This window comes from Equus quagga, chromosome 6 (assembly GCF_021613505.1).
Source record: "Equus quagga isolate Etosha38 chromosome 6, UCLA_HA_Equagga_1.0, whole genome shotgun sequence".
NCBI classification, from domain to species: Eukaryota; Metazoa; Chordata; class Mammalia; order Perissodactyla; family Equidae; genus Equus; species Equus quagga.
The window spans coordinates 37,305,041-37,329,064 of record NC_060272.1 but is presented as its reverse complement, the minus strand read 5'-3'; the positions used below and the strand labels follow the sequence as shown (position 1 = coordinate 37,329,064).

Below are 24,024 nucleotides of genomic sequence, written 5' to 3'. Positions count from 1 at the left end.
ATATATAATATATTTAAGGAATCCAAAACTTAGCGGCCTAATAATGAGCTAATTTTAAAAAATCATTCAAAATGGTTATGATAAATAGAGCATAACCTTTAGGAGACTATTTGACAGCATAATAATTTAAGATCATATGGTAAAAGCAACGTTTATTTATACACCTGATTAAGGAATCTTTTACGTATATAATTTGATTTACTGTATGCTAATTAAAAAATTTAGTAGTATTCTGTGATTTCTGAAAATGAGATGATGAGAAGGTGTAAAACATTTACAAAGCATTCTGCCTGTGTTGTCTCCTAAGATACTTTAGAAAATTATTAGTGAAATTATTAGTAAAAGTTGGAGCTAAAATTTCTATCCTTATCAACTCAGCAATACCAAATGCGATTTGGAAGTAAAACATATTTTGCCTTGGTCCATGAACATCACACTGAAATTTTCAACTGAAATTGTAAATCAAATGGAAGTTGGTGCCATACCAACACAAGAGACAATGTAAGTAGTTTAAATTAGGAATTTGAAATCCAGCTTGACTTGTGAAAGGTAGTCATGTACCCTGAGTTCAGCCCACCAGTGTAGCATTGTCGTAACACATTTTTATTCTCTTTTCAAACACATATAAATTATTTCATGTTTGTTGTACCTGACCCTGAATTTCCCGGTATAATTTTTGCAATATGAAACAAGCTGGAGGATTTCTACCTGGCAGTTTGCTCCTCCCTACTCTTTAGTTTTTAACAATAGCTCCTAAGGAAACTGCCATCTTAACTCAATTCAGCAACATTCCTGTGTATGTTTCTTCTTCATCAGGAACAAACAATTAGTAACAAATGAAAGAGATCATTACATCAAGTGCCCTTTTAGATCACCCCAATTAAAACTTTAGTTTAGCTGTATTTTAATTCTAAGATACCAAATTCTAATTTTCTGCTCTGATTGCTCTTGTTGACTTATCTTTGAAAGATGTACTCTCTGTGCAATGTCTAGAGATTATTTAGCAAGATGCCAATGTTGGCACCACTTAATGTGTTGATTGGTTGTATTATCAGTAGCTGTTTAAAATAAATTACTATTAAACTATTATTGTCCTTGGCTGACAAAACACAATATTTTGGTGTTCGTTAAATATGAAACAATCATTATGAATAAACATGTTGAATAATGTTAAACTGCAACTCTAATTTGTATAATTTTATATTAATATTTGTTGTAAACTATGAAGTTGCTAAGAGCATTTATGTTTACTGTTTCTTTTTGTTACAGTTGCTGCTAATGTCACTAACGGTAATACATTACCTTTTCCTGCTGATTATGTCGGAAAAATATTAGCTTTTAGGATCCAATACCCTCTAGGGACTAGTTATAAGCTATATAAAATTAAGTTTCATTTTTAGACTTTAAATCAGTTCACATCAGTAGGAGCCCAGTGTGAACAAAAATCTGCATTCGAGCCAAACTGATGCATATGCAAAAATACGTTATTGCCCATGACAGCTCTGCTGCAAAAATTACAGAAAACCGATTAAATTTCAGTGCAGCAGGGGGCTGGGAAAAGCAATATTAAGTAGTCTTCACAACATCTACAAATCAATAGGACACGTTTTTAATCATCAGCAATAATAGTACTTTCAGATTTGTGTAACTTCTGTAAATTTTCCAGGTAGGTCATATGCCAAAGGTCACACACTAAATGCTGAGTCTCAAGTGGACATAGAGTATGGAGCAAACTTCTGTGATGACAACGTGAGTTACAGTAAAAGATACGAGCTTTAAAACATGAATCTACTCCAAGGGGAGGTCAGTTCTCATGGCTCTTGAAGTTAGATGACGATAATTCTAAAGAAATGCATTTTAAGCTTACTTTATGGCACAGCAGTTACAGGAGATAATTGTTTGGTCTCAAATTTCTTTTCCTTTAGTAAGGCATAATGGTTGTGATAATATATAAATATTTTTGCTGTTTAAAATGATCTATTTTGTAAATTATTTTTCAGGGAATAAGTATATCTTGCTTTTCAAAGGGGCACTGTAATTGATCTGGCAATGTTTCAACTATTTCTACAGCCTCGAAAGTCCAAATACCTGCTCGTGTAAGAGGACTTAAAGTAATGCTGTTGTGAGAGAAACATTTCTTAACATGCTAGTTAGATCCCAGAGGAAAAGCTTACTTGGTCCATGTTGGTATTTTATACAAATTTATTTCAGAATCAGATGATAAGTAAGGTTCCTTGAGTCTCATTAAACTCATGTGACAAGATTTGTGCTCAATAATGTGTTGCCTCTAATAAGAGTAAATACCCTAGTTGAGGGGATTTCAATGGTCACCCACTCTAACTAAAACCTTTTAAAGATGAGAAAACCAAGGTCATCAGAAGGATCAAGTGACTTGTCCAAGATCTCAGACTAGTGAGTTGACTAACCCTAGATCAGAACTCCCCAGGTTATTTAACTTTGTTTTCTTTGAATGTTTCTTTCCAGGATAAGAAGGAATAGTGTCCCTTGAAACCAGAAACATTCGTAGGCAGAAAAAAATGTGATAGAACAGTATCAACTAAGGCATTTTCAGAGAAGCTCTTGTAACGAAAAAGATACAATATACTTGATGTAATGTTATGGTCACTGTTCTCCAAAGTTGAGCAATGATAGGCTCGCCATCCAAAGCACCTCCAGGTATAAACTCATCTTAGGATTCATACGATCATGTATGACAATATGGCAACATGGGCTCTGCAATTAGCCTGCCTATGTTTAAATCCAGACTCTACCACCATTGTGTGCTTGATCAAATGGTTTATCTGCCTCCATTTTCTCATCTGTAAAATGGGGATAACAATGAAATCTACTGTATAAGGTTGTAAAGAGGATTCAATATAATATTGTATATAATTAGCATACAGACTGACTGTGATACTGTGATTTATAATGAGAAATATGTATTTGGTCTTCCTCCCAATTCTGGCACAGAGATCCTACAAATGGGTGGAATTTCCTCAGTGTTAAGAACAATAAAGGGGAAATTGCTGTCTTTTGCTATTCATAATAAGACTCTTTCAACTACACCTGAGTTTATGTTAATAAGGTGACTTTTGGAAAGCTCCTAAGGATGGATGCTGGTTGTCAGAGGAACCAACTGTCATTAGAGGGTTTGAACTTTCAGCCCCACTCCCCTGACCTCCAGGGAGGACAGAGGGGTAGAGGTTGAATTAATCACCAATGGTGAATAATTTAATCAATCATGCCTACATAATGAAACCTCCATGAAAACAAGGAAAGATGGGGTTTGGAGAACTTCTGGGTTGGTCATCCTGTGGAGGTACTGGGTGGGTGGCATGCTCAGAGAAAGCAAGGAAGCTCTGCACCCCTTCCCATATACCTTGCCCTACGCATTTCTTCCTTCTGGCTGTTCCTGAGTTATATACTTTTATAATAAGCTGAGAACTTAGCAAGTAAAACGTTTTCCTGAGTTCTGTGAGCTGCTCTAGCAAATTAACTGAACCTGAGGAGGGGGTGGTGGGAACCTCCCCCTATGTATCTATATCTGTATCTATAGCTGGTTGGTGAGCAGCACAGATTACAATTGGATTTGGAATTGGCATCTAAAGTGGGGGCAAGGGGCAGTCTTATGGGACAGAACTCTTAACCTATGGGGTCTGATGCTATTTCCAGGTAGATAGTGTCAGAATTGAGTTAAATTGTAGGCATCCAGCCAGTGTTGTAGAATTGCTTGGTGTGGGAAAAACTACCAGACATTTGGTGATCAGAAGTATCAGAAGTGAAGAAGTGTTTAGTAGAGTATTGAGAGTAGAGGAGACACACAGGAGTATTTTTCTTGTATAATGACACACTAAGATGGTTCAATAAATATTATATTTTACTATTATTGTATTTTTTGTTGTATAAAACATAAATTTGTAAATATAGTGTATAGTCCAGATTTTTAAGAGACAAATGCTATTCTTTGCATCATAGTAAACTGTGTCTAGAATATTGGATATGTTTTACTGGTTTTTTTAAATGATCTCTTCACAAATTGGTAATGGGAACAAAGAGGAGAAGACATATTATAATTAAAGATAAAATGTAACGTACGAGCAATATGTCTGATGTTAGTCTCCCCATATTTTGAAGCCAGTGTCCTATTTTTTTGTTCATCTTTTTGAAGTTTCTTCCTAATACTTTAGTCTAACTCTGTTACAAGTAAAATTGTGTATTAATGACACAAATAAAAAAATTATTAATTTAATTTAAAATGTATAAAATATAACATTATTGGCCATGACATTGGAAATGTAAAGCCTAGAAAATGTATAATCACAGTATTTTGGTCTTAGTACTAAGTCAAATTCTTTTCCATTTTCTTTCCTGAAACGCAGAAGTAGAGAATACTACTTAAATACCACAGTTGGCTTGTGTTTATGTATTAGACTATCGTGAATCAATCTGGGACTGTCATTTATTGTGGTTTTAACATCCTTTTATTGTGGTTTAATCCCTAAATAGACAAACCATAATGAACCAAAATCCTATCATATATCCCCTTATGGCATACATCTTCAATGCTAACTTCATCCCTAACTAACTTTTATATTCTCTACTTGTTTTACCTTTCTACTTTTTACTTATTTATCCATTCTTATTTTAATATTTGTAAGTCTTTTAAAATAAATCTTGTAATGAGATAAGCAATGTGAATTATTTGTTCCCAATCCTACGTACAAATAGATCCAAAGCTCTCCTTAAGAATCATGGGTAAAAGTCTCCTCTGAATGTGTTCAAATGATAGCCAGTGAGTGAAGGTGTCACATCCAGTAAATTGACACTAAATTCTACTTTCCTCACCTAAAATCTCACAGGGAGTTCTCCACGGACATATTTGAATAAGGAAGCCATAATAAAAGACTGCTCACATTGTAAAAAAACAAGTAGAATTCCACATAAAGTAAATTTTTAAAAATCCCAAAAAGCAAACTCTGGAATGAATTTGTCTCTCTCACTAAAGTGAAATTATTGTTCTTTACTGTAGGTATTTTTATCCAGGATTACTTTTAAATTCTAAAACAATCAAGTTTCAACAAAGCACAGTAGAGTCTCAGGAGTTAACAAAAGTCTGGTGCCCAAAGATATATTAAAAAGTATATATAATATATATATTTTACATTTTATATTATATACAGTACATATATTTTCTATGCTACATATAGTATGTATATTTTTCTATAGTATATCTAGTATGCATAGTATATTTTAAAAATATTAGCATATCGTATTTTTCTACAGGTCCTCTTTTAAAGCGCAAAGAAATAACATTTATGAAAATTCAATTTTGATAATGTGTCATGGATGGGACGTCTGTAGCAACCATCACAAGTTTTAAAATTGAGAATTATCAAATTATAGAATATCATGAAATTAAATTATTGGATATTAGAACAATATCTCCTTAAGCACATTATTTTGATGAGTTCTTTGGTCATTAATTCTAAGAAAAAATAGACTTTATGTAGATTAAATTTAAATATAACTCAATGTCTTAGGTTTAATTAAAATAGGAAATATACATAATAAATCTTTAATTTCAGATGTGAAATTGTATACATTGGAAAATGTAAACATTTTCAACTCAATTCTTTTTCATTACTATCCTGATAAAATATCTCCAAAGGAAATACGGAGCTTTAAACTTACTGCACAAAAAGTACGTTACCATTTTGAAATAGAAATCAGAGAACCCCATTATATATAATTGAAATTGCAGAGGAAATTGAGGTAGGCAGAATGTAATTACCCAAATTAGAATTTGGACAGCAAACACATTTATACTGTATGCCCAGTAAGTCAGGGTCATGACTGTTTAAACATTCTATACCATTCCTAGGATATTACTACAACTCAATAAATGTGGCAATAATAAAAGAACTAGCATCTATAATTTTTTGCAAAATTATGTGAAACCATTACTGAACATAAATCCAGTATGTATGTGTGTGTATATGTGTACAGGTATATATGTATAATGTATGTATTATGTGTGTGTATTACTGTGCATGGAACACTAAAATTTTTAATCTTTGTTTTACCTTCTATATACATACGCACATGCATATATACATGCATATATATGTATTAAACACATACAAATAAATATATAATACATACATCTATATCACACATACATATATGTAAGGCTGAAGTGGACAAGCATAATTTATTTTTAATGAAGTATTCTTACTATAGGTGTTCTGACTTTATCAAAGCCAGATCTCTAAGATTTAGGATTAGAAATAAATAATTTAGTTTGCCTTGACTATCACCCTAGCATCAACTCTTGCTGAAACATATCCTCAAGGCTGGTTGGAAGGTTGAAAAGGAGAGTATATTAAATCTAGAAATATCTTCAATAAAATAAATTATTTGTGTAAAATCTGTACATTTTAAACTGGGGTTTTCTTTCTCTTTCTCTCTCTTTTTTAAAGAAATGATTACAGTTTGAAGTAATGCAAATAACATTTCTAGTCTAGGTATTACTGGCCTGGGGTGGGTGGATAAATACTCCCAAACTGATAGTATTTGACTTAGAGATACGGTGTTCACATGCAATGCAAGAATCCAGCTGTAAACCCACTCTTCAGATTAGCAAGCTTGTTTACACTGATGAAACCCAGAAATGTTTTCTCTGCTGAAAGTGAAATTAATTTACCCCTTCCCTGGTTAAAGAATTTTAGTTAGTGAAGATACATACAAACAGATGAAGAATTTTAAGTAAATGCTTAGCTTTTTCTTTACTTCATATGGAGTTGTATACATAAGAAAATGAATTGTCCCATTACTTTTCAGAGTGTAAATTCAGAAATGTTGAAGGATACTTTCTGAGAGCATTTAATTTAACAAAAGAGAAATTCATTAAAAACTCTACCTCATAGAAAACAGTAATATGGGTCAAATTTAGAAAAAAATGAGCCTTATGTTTATTTTAAAATATAATCAATTATTTGGCCTTGATTAAGTTTAGGCTAGATTGATGATTTATTTCAATTACTGAGATATAAAACCTTAAAGTTGAATACAGTTCTTGAGACTCTAATTACAATAGTATTAAAAATGCCATATTAATAGATGAGAAGATATGTTACATTAAAGGTCTTCTGTTATGTCCTTGGAGAGGTAAATAAAATTAATTACATTTCTACTGGGAGAAAGTTTAATATGATAGGAAATGTGCACAGAAAAATATCACTAAGGCTAGAGTGCTAGAGTAAAAACTAAAAAATATAAAATTACCAGGACAGTATCTGTAAGCACGTACTTACTACTAGCTACTCCAAATACAGAGAAGGATATGGCAAAAAATCCCCATCTGGGTTCCACATGATCACTTCATGTGTGGGCAAGAAAATTATGCTTTCTTTTATCCCAAACACTCTTATTATTTTGGCTCCATGCTCTATGTTATTGTTAACTGTAAGTATTTTTGATTCATAATGTACTGTACGTAAAATATACATCCTGAGGACTACATAGGAAATCCGTGGAGAGTTTTGGATGGCTTTTTGAAGTCTATTCTTTGAAGAAATCCCATTAACTGGAACAAACTTATTTACAAAAAAGAAGACTTTTTTTGATTCTTTTATATTAGACATATTTTAAATAACTAAACATATCACGTCCTCATTGGAAGGCCAGCAGTTTAAAAATAACTAAATATTTATTAGAATTGGTGTGCCATCATTTAGCAAATCAGACAAACTTAAACAGTTAGATTCCTCCCATTAGTTGGCAATAAGGAGAGCATTTAGGCAGAATGATTTTTAAAATGCCCAGATCATTTTCATTTAAGTTTTTATTAAGGCTTAATAAACATATTTGAGTATTTCTAGACCAATTTGATTACTGTAGGAAGTTTAAAATCTTAAATTGCTAGAAAAAGTTCAATACCACAGTTCAGTCAATCTCATGAATTAAGTTGGAATTGTATGAATTTGGGAAAAATCTACAACTGGGTCTTCCGTGTTCCTTTCTTCCAGCTTGCAAAAAGGCCTACCTGTATGTTAGTCAGAAGGGTCTCTATGGAAGACAGTCCATCAGGAAACAGAAAAGGAGATGGAAAACCTGGAGGTAGTGGTTGTCCATGCCCAGCTAGAGAAAGTTTGTCAAGGCTGTCTCTTGCGGTTGGTGTGGAAAGCGGGGTCTCATCTGTATGTGATTGAAACAAAAATATAGAACAAGTTACGCTTGTCTGTTTTTATTAGACCTCAGTAATGGCTTCCCTAGTGGTTTCCAGAACATTTATTGCAAATTGGTTCCTGCTATCAGGAGAAAATGCTTTCTGCTGAATTTTCTTTAATGAAAAAGCTGTGGAGATACAACAAGATAACATTAATGAGTAACTTTATAAGCCTTTTAAATGCAGTCTCTAATGAGACTGAGTTTACAGTGCCATAGAATCTTTTTAAAACAAATATTATCTCATATATAGTTGTGATAATATATTCAGGCTGACTTTATGGGCACCTTCCCAATTATCTCATTTTAGTCTGTTCTGTTTGGATTGACAATAGAATATTTCCAGAGCTTCATATAAACGTTTTGTATATTAGTATGTTTCTTCCTCAATTAACCCTTCCCTTTATATCAATGATTTTTTCAAATATATTCTCAAGAAATCTACAAAAGAATGTAAAATTAAAATCTTTAATTCCACATCTTAAAAGAAGAGCCAGAAACAAATACAGTTTTTCTAAATTATAATTTAATTGTTCAATATTATTAAAACTAAAGATCTAATTCTTTTGATTTTGAACACCTTTCACCTTCATATTGAAAAACTAGCTTTTTATACATAAAAAAGAGGTCTAAAGAAAGGGTAATAAAATACAACTTCCTTAACAATATTTAGAAAATCAAATATAAAATCCTCTAAGATAAATTAGCCTTTAATTTATTTATTGAATATTCTTCAACATTTTAAGCAACTTATAGTAGTGCCCCAAGACAGATTCTTTTTACTCTCACAGTGAAATCTTTTTATTCAGTTCTTTATTATTTAAAGATTTTTACAGTTTCATATAAGATAGATACAAGTTACAGCTTATTTTAATTTATTATATCACAGAGAAAATTTTATTCATGGCAGGTTTCTCAATTTTATAAATATTTTCATATTTCACCCCAGGAAAATTAATCAGAGAAATGTATTTGCACAGTCCTGATAGTATCTCTCAATTTTGCAAGTGGCTAAAAACTTCAGCACACTTGCCTTTATGCTGATAATTTGATTCCACTGTTCTCCTCAATCATTTCTTTATTTTTCATTACAACAGCTAACCACACAACACGTTTTCCAATTACTTCTCTCTGGGACAGAAATATGGAAGTCACCGCACTTCGCCATCTCTAACTAATGTCAGAACAAGTTAAATTCATCTCCCTCACCTTTCCACATTTCTTGTTAATGAACCAAAAAGGAAGAAAGGTTGGGGAGGGGAGTGATGGACACAAGCCCTTCTATTAGCTACACTCCTCTCACACACAGTCACTCACTCCTCTGCAGTTTCTCCTCCCACTCCCTCCTCTGTTAACTCACTGACAGATGATCTGAGGCTCCAGGTACTAGAAGAAGAAACAGAGTAAGCAGCTGAAATAGGACTCACTGTGTTGTTATTTTTTTTTTATCACACGTGTCACCAGGGTTAAAGAAAGACTTTAGTGCAGGGGTAAGGCTGCTGCATGGCTAATGCGATCAAGGTGATCTTGGACACCATTTACCTAGCTGTCATAAATTACTCCTCCAGACCAAGGCTGCTAGTGTTTTCTCATAATAGCTCTGAAAAGCCACTTGTTAAACATCTATGTGCATGTGAAATTGTTTAAGAATGGAGAGCAATATTTTTCGATCAGCATCACCTTAGCTGTCACATGCTAAAGAAAATGTGGCTTAATAGATCATGGGGATAATAATTGCTTGTCTCTTGAAGAAAGGCACAGAACCAGATGACCACCTGAGTTTGCTTTCAGGTTTAGAGTCTATGACTCCACAGTTCTTAGAGGTTGTCCGAGAAAAAGCATCATGTGTATGTATGCAAACACATACAAACATACACATTTGATTATAAGTTCCATCATCCCCATGGCTATTTGATTTAACTTCAATACATTTATGCACGACTATGTTTGGCTGTCGTGTGAATTAATTCATTAAATCATGTATGATACATATATTTATGTAGCCAATATTTACTTAACATAAACAATGTGCTAGATGCTTAATAAAAACAATCTGCAAGCCTCAAGAAGCATTTCTAGACTAGAGTGATCCATCCCAATTGTTAAGCAGCTAACTACTATAACTAGTAAAACATTTGGGCTTCCATCATTATTCTGTTAGCCAGTCCATTTTTCTCAGTATAAGATCAAAATTGTTCCATGTATATGTGTAAGTGTGTGCATGTGTGTGTGCCTGTGTCATGTTTTATTCTGCAGTTGCTTCGGTGGAATGCTCATCTGGGTCCTCATGGTTTCAGTTATATGTGAATAGACTATCATTTGATATATACTTACTTGATTGGATTCATTCATTCATCATTTTACATAATGGAAATATGTATAAGGCCACTTTAACTCAATACGTAGGTATGAAACAATCAAATTTAGGGCAGAATGACTGCTTAAGAAACGAAAAAAAGGGCTAGTGTTCTTTGAATCAATATATGTTTTTGAAAAGAAGAAAAACTAATCAAAGATCAAATAAACAAAACAAAAATATTCCTTTGGGCTTTAAGACTGAGAAAAAGTTGTCATCTTGTGGCAATTAACATCATAGAAAGTCTCATCTAGTCTTCCTACAAAGATAGTAAAATTGGGAACATAGTTCTTCCTTTTGAAATAAAAGTGACCTTTGATATCCTAAATGTTCTAAGAAGATTAAAGCAAAAGTTTGAGAGACCAGACAATGTGAAAGCGAGTTTTGACATCACATAATCTACACTGACTTCAAACAGTGAATGATGAAGCACAAATTCACAAAACACCTTATTCCAATTTGATATATCTGTACATATTTTTTAAAGTTTTATCTTTAAAAGGAAGTTGCCTTGTCAGATGCTATGATCTTTGGATTATTATAGAATTTGACAACACAATCTCTGTTTTTTGTTCTCTAATACTTTGAAATAATTGTAAACTTATGGAAAAATTGGAAGAATTGCAGAAAGAATTCCTAGATAGCCCTGTGGTGGATTGAATGGTAGCCACTCAAAATATACATCCACGCCTAATCTCCGGAGCCTAGCAATGCTAGCTTGTTGAGAAAAAGCGTTTTCACAGATGTAATTTAGTTAACAATCTTGAGACAAGGAGATCCTCTAGGTTTAGAATGGGCCCTAAATCCAATGATAAGTGTCCTTATAAAAGAAGGGCAGAGACAGATTTGAGAGAGATGGAAGAGAAGCTACAGAAAGGGAGGAAGCAATGTGAAGAGAGAGCTCAGCATTTTGTGGCCATAGTCAAGAAATGCTGACAGCCACCAGAAATTAGAGGGGATAAAGAATGGATTCTTCCTTATAGCCTCTTGGAGGGAGCTTAGCAATGCTGATACCTTGATTTTAGATTCTTGGACTGCAGAACTCTGAGAAAATAAATTTCTGCTCCTTTAAGCCACCAAGCTTGGGGTAGTGTGCTACGCTGGCCCTCAGAAATGAATTCAACTCCTTACCCAAATTCCCCAATGTTTACATTTTGCCACATTTGCTATTGTTTTTTTAAATATTGGCACCTGTGCTAACATCTGTTGCCAATCTTTTTCTTTTTTCTCCTTCTTCTTCTTTTTCTCCCCAAAGCCCCCCAGTACATGGTTGTATATTCTAGTTACAGGTCCTAGGTCCGCGCCCAGAATGGGACCCACGAAACCCTGAGCCGCCAAAGCAGAGAGCATGGACTCAACCACGTGGCCATGGGGCCGGCTCCCCCCCATTTACTTTATAATTATCTCTCTCTCTCATTCTTTGAGTGTGTACATATGTTTGAACCATTTTCTTCTTTTAATCCTTAAGACTTCAGCACATATTTCTTAAGTATAAGGACATACTCTTCCATAACCACAGCATAAAATCAGCAAGAATAACATACACAGAATACTATCGTTTAACCCAGAGTCCATATTCCAATTTTATTATCATGAGGTGTTTTACCATAAAGAGCTAAATAATAAATAAATATTTAATTTACTTGACAAGTACTTGGGGAGTATTTTCTCTGGGCATGTAGTAGCCTCTAAGATGGCCTCTGATGACTCCTCCCTCCTGCTATTCACATCCTGTCTAGAACCTCTCCTTAGTCTTAGTTAGAGCTAACAAATAAAATACAACAAATGTGATGGGATGTCACTTTCGAGATTCAGTGATAAAAAGTATGTAGTTTCCATTTCTCTCTTTCTCCTGCATTTCTTGCCCTGGGAGGGGGGGGAATCAGCTGTCATGTCATGAGATAGCCCTATGGAGGTACACATGACGAAGGACTGAGGCCTGCCAAAAACCATGTAAGGTAGCTTGAAAGCAGATTCCTTCTGCCCAGTTGAGCCTTTAGATGAGGCTGCAGCCCCGAATGATAGCATAACTGCAATCTCATGAGAGGCCTTAAACCAGAGGCTCCCAGCTAAGTTGCACCCAGTTTCTTGATCCAAAGAAACTGTGAGATTTAAATGTTTGATGGTTTAAGCCACTAAATTTTGATGTAATCTGTTATATAGCTATAGATAACTAAAACAGTTCATAACATTTTTTTTAATACTTTGAGATATATAAAGAAAATGACTTAGTGTCCAGTTAGTGTTAGCTACTTTGGACATATAATAACTTCTTCAGGCTTCAGGTTCCTCAATTTATTTTTTTTTTTCTCTGAAACTTTTTTTTTGTACAGTATTTTTTTTGTTTTGTTTTTTTTTTTGTTTTTTTTTTGTTTGTTTTTTGTTTTTTTTTTATTAATGTTATGATAGATTACAACCTTGTGAGATTTCAGTTGTACATTTTTGTTAGTCATGTTGTGGGTACACCACTTCCCCCTCCGTACCCTCCCCCCACCCCCCCTTTTCCCTGGTAACCACCGATCAGATCTCCTTCTCAATATACTAATTTCCACCTATGAGTGGAGTCATATAGAGTTCGTCTTTCTCTGACTGACTTATTTCGCTTAACATAATGCCCTCGAGGTCCATCCACGTTGTTGTGAATGGGCCAATTTCATCTTTTTTTATGGCTGAGTAGTATTCCATTGTGTATATATACCACATCTTCTTTATCCAATCATCAGTTTCTGGGCATGTAGGCTGGTTCCACGTCTTGGCTATTGTAAATAATGCTGCCATGAACATAGGGGTGCAACGGACTCTTGAGATATCTGATATCAGGTTCTTAGGATAGATACCCAGTAATGGGATGGCTGGGTCATAGGGTATTTCTATTTTTAACTTTTTGAGAAATCTCCATACTGTTTTCCATAGTGGCTGTACCAGTTTGCATTCCCACCAACAGTGTATGAGGGTTCCTCTTTCTCCACAACCTCTCCAACATTTGTCGTTCTTGGTTTTGGATGTTTTTGCCAATCTAACGGGGGTAAGGTGATATCTTAGTGTAGTTTTGATTTGCATTTCCCTGATGATTAGCGATGATGAACATCTTTTCATGTGTCTATTGGCCATATTCATATCTTCTTTTGAGAAATGTCTGTTCATGTCCTCTGCCCATTTTTTGATCGGGTTGTTTGTTTTTTTGTTGTTAAGCAGTGTGAGTTCTTTGTATATTATGGAGATTAACCCTTTGTCGGATAAGTGGCTTGTAAATATTTTTTCCCAATTAGTGAGCTGTTTTTTTGTTTCAATCCTGTTTTCCCTTGCCTTGAAGAAGCTCTTTAGTCTGATGAAGTCCCATTTGTTTATTCTTTCTATTGTTTCCCTCAACTGAGGAGTTACAGTGTCCGAAAAGATTCTTTTGAAACTGATGTCAAAGAGTGTACTGCCTATATTCTCTTCCAAAAGACTTATTGTCTCAGGCCTAATCTTTAGGTCTTTGATCCATTTTGAGTTTATTTTGGTGTGTGGTGAAAAAGAATGGTCAATTTTCAATCTTTTGCATGTGGCTGTCCAGTTTTCCCAGCACCATTTGTTGAAGAGACTTTCTTTTCTCCATTGTAGGCCCTCTGCTCCTTTGTCGAAGATTAGCTGTCCATAGATGTGTGGTTTTATCTCTGGGCTTTCAATTCTGTTCCATTGATCTGTGGACCTGTTTTTGTACCAGTACCATGCTGTTTTGATCACTGTAGCTTTGTAGCATGTTTTGAAATCGGGGATTGTGATTCCGCCGGCTTTGTTTTTCTTGCTCAGGATTGCTTTAGCAATTCGCGGTCTTTTGTTCCCCCATATGAATTTTAGGATTGTTTGTTCAATTTCTGTGAAGAATGTTCTTGGGATTCTGATTGGGATAGCATTGAATCTGTATATTGCTTTAGGTAGTATGGACATTTTAACTATGTTTATTCTTCCAATCCATGTGCAAGGAATGTTTTTCCATCTCTTTATGTCATCGCCTATTTCTTTCAAGAAAGTCTTGTAGTTTTCATTGTATAGATCCTTCACTTCCTTGGTTAAGTTTATCCCAAGGTATTTTATTCTTTTCTTTGTGATTGTGAATGGGATAGAGTTCTTGAGTTCTTTTTCTGTTAGTTTATTGTTAGTGTATAGAAATGCTACTGATTTATGCACGTTAATTTTATACCCTGCTACTTTGCTGTAGTTGTTGATTATTTCTAATAGTTTTTCTGTGGATTCTTTGGGGTTTTCTATGTATAAGATCATGTCGTCTGCAAACAACGAGAGTTTTACTTCTTCGTTACCTATTTGGATTCCTTTTATTTCTTTTTCCTGCCGAATTGCTCTGGCCAGCACCTCCAGTACTATGTTGAATAGGAGTGGTGAAAGTGGGCACCCTTGTCTTGTTCCTGTCCTCAGAGGGATGGCTTTCAGCTTTTGTCCATTGAGTATGATGTTGGCTGTGGGTCTATCATATATGGCCTTTATTATGTTGAGGTACTTTCCTTCTATACCCATTTTACTGAGGGTTTTTATCATAAATGGGTGTTGGATCTTGTCGAATGCTTTCTCTGCATCTATTGAGATGATCTTGTGGTTTTTGTTTTTCATTTTGTTGATGTAGTGTATCATGTTGATTGACTTGTGGATGTTGAACCATCCCTGTGTCCCTGGTATAAATCCCACTTGATCATGGTGTATAATCTTTTTGATGTATTGCTGTAATCGGTTTGCCAAAATTTTGTTGAGGATTTTTGCATCTATGTTCATCAGTGATATCGGCCTGTAGTTCTCCTTCTTTGTGTTGTCCTTGTCAGGTTTGGGGATCAGAGTGATGTTGGCTTCATAGAATGTGTTAGGGAGTTCTCCGTCTTTCTCAATTTTCTGGAACAGTTTGAGGAGAATAGGTATTAAGTCTTCTTTGAATGTTTGGTAGAATTCTCCAGAGAAGCCGTCTGGTCCTGGACTCTTGTTTTTGGGGAGGTTTTTGATTACCGTTTCTATTTCCTTACTTGTGATTGGTCTATTCAGATTCTCCATTTCTTCCTGATTCAGTTTGGGGAGATTGTAGAAGTCTAGGAATTTGTCCATTTCTTCCAGGTTGCTCAATTTGTTGGCATATAGTTTTTCATAGTATTCTCTTATGATCTCTTGTATTTCATTGGTATCTGTTGTGATTTCTCCTCTGTCATTCCTGATTTTATTAATTTGCGCTTTCTCTCTTCTTTTCTTGGTGAGTCTGGCTAGGGGTTTGTCAATTTTGTTAATTCTTTCGAAGAACCAACTCTTTGTTTCATTGATCCTTTCTATTGTCTTTTTTGTTTCAATATCGTTTATTTCTGCTCTTATTTTTATTATTTCCCTCCTTCTACTGACTCTGGGCTTTGTTTGTTCTTCTTTTTCTAGTTCTGTTAGGTGTCGTTTGAGGTTGCTTACGTGAGCTTTTTCTTGTTTAGTGAGGTGAGCCTGTATTGCGATGAATTTCCCTCTTAGGACTGCTTTTGCCGCATCCCAAATGATTTGGTATGTCGTGTTCTCATTTTCATTTGTCTCCAGATAATATTTGATTTCTTCTTTAATTTCTTCAATGATCCATTGTTTGTTGAGAAGCGTGTTGTTTAGTCTCCACATTTTTGCACCTTTCTCTACTTTTTTCTTGTAGTTGATTTCTAGTTTAATAGCGTTATGATCAGAAAAGATGCTTGATATTATTTCAACTCTCTTGTATTTATTGATGTTTGCTTTGGTTCCCAAAATATGGTCAATCCTTGAGAATGTTCCATGTGCACTTGAGAAGAATGTGTAACCTGCTGTTTTTGGATGAAGTGTTCTATATATATCTATTAAGTCCATCTGGTCTAATTTTTCATTTAATTCTATTATTTCCTTGTTGATTTTCTGTCTGGATGTTCTGTCCATTGGTGTTAATGGTGTGTTGAGGTCCCCTACTATTATTGTATTGTTGTTGATGTCTTCTTTTAGTTCTATTAAGAGTTGCTTTACAAATTTTGGTGCTCCTGTGTTGGGTGCGTATATATTTATAAGTGTTATGTCTTCTTGGTGGAGAGTCCCTTTTATCATTATATACTGTCCCTCTTTAACTTTCTTTATCTGTTTTGCTTTGAAATCTACCTTGTCTGATATTAGTATAGCGACACCTGCTTTCTTTTGTTCATTATTAGCTTGGAGTATTGTTCTCCATCCCTTCACTCTGAGTCTGTGTTTGTCTTTGGGGCTGAGGTGTGTTTCCTGGAGGCAGCATATTGTTGGATCTTGTTCTTTGATCCATCCTGCCACTCTGTGTCTTTTGATTGGGGAGTTCAATCCATTTACATTTAGAGTGATTATTGAGACGTGGGGGCCTACCACTACCATTTTGTGTCTTGTTTTCTGGTTTTCTTCAGTTTCCTTTGTTTCTCGTCCCATGGTTTAATCTGTTCTGATGTAGAGCTGCTACTCTCTGTTGTTGTCCTTCTACTTATCTCCTCTGCTCTTGGTTTTGTAGCCCCTTTCCTTTTTTGGATTTTTCAGGAATGAGGGTTTTCCTGAGGATTTCCTGAAGAGGAGGTTTTGTGGCAATGAACTCCCTTAATTTTTGTTTATCTGGGAAAGTTTTTATTTCTCCATCGTATTTGAAGGATATTTTCGCTGGGTAGAGAATTCTCGGCTGTAGATTTTTGTCCTTCATATTTTTGAATATATCATTCCACTCTCTTCTAGCCTGTAAAGTTTCTGCTGAGAAATCTGCTGATAGCCTGATGGGGGTTCCTTTGTAGGTTAGTTTCTTTTGCCTGGCTGTCCTTAATATTTTCTCCTTGTCGTTGACTTTTGCTAGCTTCACTACTATATGCCGTGGAGTTGGTCTTCTTGCATTGATAAAGTTTGGAGATCTATTGGCTTCTGTCACCTGAAGATTCATCTCCCTCACCAGATTTGGGAAGTTCTCAGCCATTATTTCTTTGAATAGGTTTTCTGCCCCTTTCTCCTTCTCTTCTCCCTCTGGTATACCTATAATCCTTACGTTGCATCTCTTAATTGTGTCTGATAATTCTCAGAGAGTTTCTTCATTTCTTTTAAGTCTTGCTTCTCTCTCCTCCTCTGCCTGCAACAATTCTATATTGCCATCTTCCAAATTGCTAATTCTTTCCTCCATATTATCAGCCCTACTGTTCAGAGCATCTAGATTTTTCTTAATCTCCTCTATTGTGTTCTTCATATCCAATATTTCTGTTTGGTTCTTCTTTATCGTATCAAACTCTTTTGTGACATAGCTCCTGAACTCGTTGAGTTGTCGGTCAGAATTCTCTCTTAACTCATTGAGAATCTTAATGATGGCTGTTTTGAAGTCATCATCATTTAGGTTATATATCTCATTTTCTTTGGGATTGTTTTCTGTGTATTTGTTACTTTCTTTCTGTTCTGGAGATTTAATGTATTTTTTCATATTGCTTGATGTTGTTGATTTGTGCCTCCGCATGGAGATAGAGTTTAGTTGCTCCTTTCACTTGTTTCACCTGCTGCGGTGGGGGGAGCAGCTGTTTATACTTCACCAACCAGGAACACTGTCCGTAGTTGCTAACTGGGCCTGGGCCCCTCTTCGTAGCCACAGTGGCCCTTTGGATTCCCTCCTCTGCCGTGGGGGCCGTCACAGGGGGGCTTCAGGCTGCAGGTGCCTACTGTTGCAGCCCACCTAGATGTGCTCTCTCCTTGGGGTCTGCAACGGTGTTATGGGCTTTTCCAGTGGCCAGGGGTGGGATCACTTATATTTGTCGCTCCGTTGCTGTCGGCACCCACCAAATCTCACTTGTCCTCTATGGGTCACAGGAGAGCTATTGGCATCTTCTACAGTCTGTGGTTAGTTCACCTAGCTATGCTGCTTTTGCCCTGGGGTCTTCCAGCCTTGTGGCTGGCGGCTGGGTGCCTTCTACTGGTGCTGTGCAGAGGCTTTCCCTAAGGCTGCTGAAGGCCTGTAGGGTTTCCCCCTAGGCTACTAAGCTGGGTCTCTGGAACTCTCTCCAGCCCCAGTCCTCTCTGAGATCTCCGGCAATCCCTAGTCTCACGGGGCGGGCAACGGAAGCTGGGGGTCGCCCCGCCCTCTGGGCTTCTCTCTGGGCCTCTCCCGGGAGCCCTGAATGCTGGGCGTGGCCCCTCTGCTAATGGCAGACAGAGAGTTTTGTCTGCTGCCTGGCGGAACTCCGGCGCTTCCCCTCCGGGTCGCAGAACCGGCCTTTGAAAGTTCCCCCCGCCCCGGTCCTCTCCGAGATCTCTGGCAATCTCTAACCCCACGGGGCGGGCAACGGCAGCTGGGGGTCGCCCCGCCCTCTGGGATTCTCTCCGGGCCTCTCCCGGAGCCGTGAATGCTCGGCGTGGCCCCTCTGCTAACGGCACACAGAGAGTTTTGTCTGCTGCCCGGGCGGAGCTCCGGCGCTTCCCCTCCGGGTCGCAGAACCGGCCTTTGAAAGTTCCCCCAGCCCTGGTCCTCTCCGAGATCTCCGGCAATCCAGGTTCCTCAATTTAAAAACAACTAGCAGGTTGAATGAGACAAATTCTAGTATCATTCAAATCTAAAATTTCATAGTCTCTATTATTTCTTATAAAAATTCATAAAAACTAGTTAAGTGGAGATGTCACCTATATATTGACTGGAAAGTGCTAATGCATCAGTTTGGAATCAGAATTTCAATATCTTCTTAATTACAAATTCCAAGAGTTATGGATGTCTATATAACATCTGAAAAAGCAGGAGTCACACAAACACAACAGTTCAGAGCAAGCTATTGATTACTTAGGCTTACAAACTCCATTTTACAAGCATTCTTTAATTACTTTGCTTCATTTTATCAAATTAGGAAATAGTTCAACCATCTATAAGACAGGCATTCCCAATACCTGGGATGGAAAATCAGATGCCTTGACGGGTGCATCTTCCTAGGAATAAAATAAGCACTTTTGAAAGCTGCTTTAACTAGAGTACAACTTTTTTTTTAAGTACTCCACATCCCAGGGGACTAGTATTTAAGCCAGTTCTCAACAGAGTTCTTCCCATTTTAAAATTCCTAAGAGAGACTGGTTATTAACTTTAAGGTATTCTTGTATTTTAATTCAGTTACAGGGAGCTACAGTGGTTTTCTAAAGGAAAATAGAAGATGACATGCTACAATACTACAATCGAACAAATGATTTCATCTTTTGACCAAAAAAAACCTAACGATGAACATTTTAATAATTCTATAATAAATATAATGACAATTATAACAAGATATAATCAATAAACATCATTTAGAAAATAATGGACAATATAAAGAGAAAGCAGAAATGGAAGATAAGAAATATTCTTAAAAGTCCAAAATCAATAAAGTATGAAAAAATATTTCATTCTTCTCATCACTTCATCTCATGATTCTACTTATATTTTAAGTAACTTATCAATAAGTGAGCATCAGTAAGATTGATGCCTCTGTGAGACAAGCTTTTTCCCTCCAATCTTATCACACATAGCAATTGAGCAGGATATCCTAAGGAACAATGTTGTTTAAAAAAATAATGGGCCTCTACTTTTAAAATGTTTTCTTTCCTGTTAATAAAATCTAACTCAGTTGTTATTTTCATAACTAATCCCTTATATTCTCTTTTGAGTTCTTGTGTGTATGTGTGTCTTTGTCTCTCATGTCTTTTATTACATCATAAATTCCAAGTAGAAAAATACTCACTCACTTTTAGAAAACCACACATTCCAAGGGGATTCACATTTATTCATCTTTATGTGAAGTAGATAGCAACATTAAAATGGAAAATTCTCCATGTTTAATGTTTACAATAGATCTGGAAGTTTGCAAGAAGACTTTACATTTCTATACTGGCAAAGTGAAAAAAAAAAGTTGACAGAAATTCTTGAGAATATAGTACTTTCTATACAGATGTAAATAATTATTTATAAAAATATGAAGTTTTCTTTGTCATTTTGATAAATTTCCATCACAACTGTATATAAAGTTATATTTATTGGTGTTTTTATAAACTCATCAGCTACATTACTCAACTGGAGCACAGGCATAAATAATCTAAAAAGTTAAGGATTGGTGTTTAAAAAAATTTGAAACTTATATCCAGACATAAAATATAGTCATTTAAATTGAGTTCAATCATAACCTCAATTCTGGCTCATTCCTCCTCTAGGAACTCTGGCTTTAATTTGGCAATAGAAACTAATAATAAAGTTGAATAATGTGATCCCAGAATGTAATTTTAAGTCTGAAAATGGTCATGTAAATTTTTTTCTTTCCATTTTTCATCTCACAAAATAAGGAATTCCAAAATATCACATGAAAATTTATTTGCGTGACTTTCATGTATCTATTTCAATTCTTATTATTATCCAGCAGTATCATGGAATAGTTCTATTTCCTATATTTAATTTTAAGTGCATTTTTCAAATTCTGGATTTAAAATTACTTCAGAAATTTTTGTAAAATTGTTACCATAACATGATGTTGCTATCGTAAAATGAAAAGCAAACCAGCCTAAATTCAGAAAGTATGAGAGAAAGTCCTGCCTCTACCAAGTATTAGCAAATAATAGAGCAAAGACTCCATCTTTTATACTCTGTTAGACTCACTTATTTATTAAAAAGCTGATTACAAACTCAAAGGACCACAGCTTAAATCCAATTAGATTATGTATATGAAAGTTCTTTGTATAATATAAAATGCTAATAAATATAAACCATTAATAATTAACAAATAACTTACTCTATTACAAATTTCCTTTTGTAAACTTAGCTTCAATATGCCATGGGGAGAATTCCGGTCTTGTACCATAAGTCTGTGGTTTCTATATTATTTCTCTCTAATGAGGCTTGTGATGATGAAGTATCATGTTGATAATAAAATTATCACTAGATATTATTATGGTTGCCTTATACAAACTAACCCTGCATTAGTTCAGTGAACAGTTAAAATTAACTATGATAGAAAAAACTTGAGAAAGGGCAAAAGGATATGAACTAGTTTATCAATTTCTCTTTAGGCAGCAGGACCTAGAGGAAATGGACAAGTTGACTTACACAAAAAAGAAAACAGTACGTATTTTATAGAAATAGACTGTAAGGAGCACAAAAACACTTCAGGACTGGCCCCGTTGCGCAGTGGTTAAGTTCACATGCTCTGCTTCTGCGGCCCCCGGTTTGCAGGTTTGGATCCCGGGTGCAGACCTATACATTGTTCATCATTCACACTGCGGAGGCATCCCACATACAAAATAGAGGAAGACTGGCACAGATGTTGGCTCGTGGACAATCTTCCTCACCGCCAAAAAAAAAGAAAGAAAGAAAAAAGAAACCCACATCAGAGGTTCCTTCGGTATGCTTGAAGCAGTATTAGAACTCTGGATTAGAACTGGATTCAAGTTTGAGTGGCCAAAGGAAAAGATTTAACATGAGAAGGAGATCATTGTAAGTGCATGTTTGGCAGGATGCTGGAAGTATGCTAAAAAATACATCAATCTCACAGTTTTGCCTAATTAATGCATAAAGTATTCATTAAGCACATATGTAACTATCATCTTTATCAGTAGTTCTTAACTTTTAGGTAGTTCACCTTTGAGATGCTGATGAAAGATAGGGACCACTCCATAAAGGAAGAAATAGGATATGTAGTCTCAGCTCCCTAATACAGAGTAAGCACTTAGTAATGTTTGTTGAAAGAATATGTGAATGAGACAAAGTGAGGCAAAAGCTGGAGGAGTACAGTATGCAGAAATAAGAAGGATATAGTCTCTTGCTTACCCTGAGGTCATTCCACATCCACGATAGTAAAACTAAAAATACCCTCTTTTGGAAAACCACTCTATTGATTACAAGGCAATTTCACAGACATTATCTTGGGTTAGGAGGAAGCTCTAGGAAGAAGATTAAAAAAAATGCATGCAATTATAATCTCAATAAGGTTATGTGCCAAAAAATGGATTCAAATGGCACCAAGTGTTTATTTAGAAAAAGGAGAGATTATATTTAGATGATGCAAGTTGAGAGCTGAGTGAGGAAAAATGAAATCTTGATGGCAAGGTACATTAGAAATGGGCATTCACTACTGGGAAAGATTTAAACAGGGGAAGGTCAATGGGTTGTGTGAGGAAACCAGGCAGGGATAACAGTTCAAGGAAAGCAGGGATCCTAAGTACCCTGATGAAACTTCGTGTATTTATTTTATTTTTTTTTTTATTTTTTCTTTTTTTCTGAGGAAGATTAGCCCTGAGCTAACATCTGACAATCCTCCTCTTTTCTGAGGAAGACTGACTCTGAGCTAACATCCGTGCCCATCTTCTTCTACTTTATATGTGGGACACCTACCACAGCATGTCTTGCCATTTGGCGTGATGTCCACACGCGGGATCCGAACCGGCGAACCCCGGGCCACGGAATCAGAACATGCGCATTTAACCACTGCACCACTGGGCCGGCCCTAAAACTTTGCATTTTTAAGGGGAAATCCTATTTTCTACTATTATTCTCAAAAGCGAGTCTTTAATTTCTGGCTATTCTGCATTTGTCTTTCAAAAATCTATATATGGAGAAAACTCTAAACCGAGCTGTGTGTTAATATTTCCAAACGTGGCCTTTACAGCAAACTCATCACTATCTTTGGCAACTAGAAGATGGAATCAAAGTACTCAGATATCTGTAAATAGATCTTCTTCCTCTCACAACTTGGAATTTCTTGGCAAAAATGGAATGGTACCAAGCATTAAACAGACACATACACACACACATGCACACACACACACTGATTTAACTTTTAAACATTTTGGGTGGCTTTCACCCCTGCTTGTTTCTTAAAGTCATAAGTCACAAGTGTTTATGAAAGAGCTGGCGTAGCTTATGCTGAAAAGATCCACTTAATTGACCTTTCTGTCTTTTCCATGACCCCGTAGGTTTAACCTCACTGCTGATACTGCAAGTGGATATGGGAAAGCATTTATTGAAAGCTACATAACAGACCCGGTTATATTTCCTAGGTTGATGTTTTGCATATCTGCACAGTAGGGCCATTAAGGGTTCTAAGAGCACAACGGAAATAATCATAACATTTGTTTTTAGATGACTGACTCAGGACATGTACACCAGGCTTTATATAGAAACTGTTTTTGTTTTATTAAGGGACTGTTTGCCTGTTAGTGATAACATCATTAAAAATAAATGAAAGGGGGCTGGTAAAATGCTTCCCAAAAGCAGAAACCTAATTAAAGGTGATATGCCTGCTACGAGGCTTTTTCCAGGACTCAGAAATAGAACAAGGTTAGTTCTTTCTTATTTTATAAGGCCCAAAGAAGACCTCACAGTAAAACATCACTTCTGATTTAATTTTCTATTTCTGTATACTTTAATAATCTACTTTACAGTCTGCGATTGCCCATAGAAAGTGAACTAGTTTTGTTCCTGCAGACAGCTT

General features: G+C 35.7%; 1 protein-coding gene across 1 annotated transcript in view; it reads right to left on the bottom strand.

Moving 5' to 3' along the window:
- DACH1 (dachshund family transcription factor 1) overlaps window positions 1-24,024 on the bottom strand; it is a 413,471-nt gene that overhangs the window by 39,845 nt on the left and 349,602 nt on the right. The window contains exon 7 of the mRNA XM_046664761.1: window positions 8,045-8,196. Coding sequence (XP_046520717.1) covers window positions 8,045-8,196 — 152 coding nt within the window. The remainder of the gene's footprint in view (window positions 1-8,044; window positions 8,197-24,024) is intronic.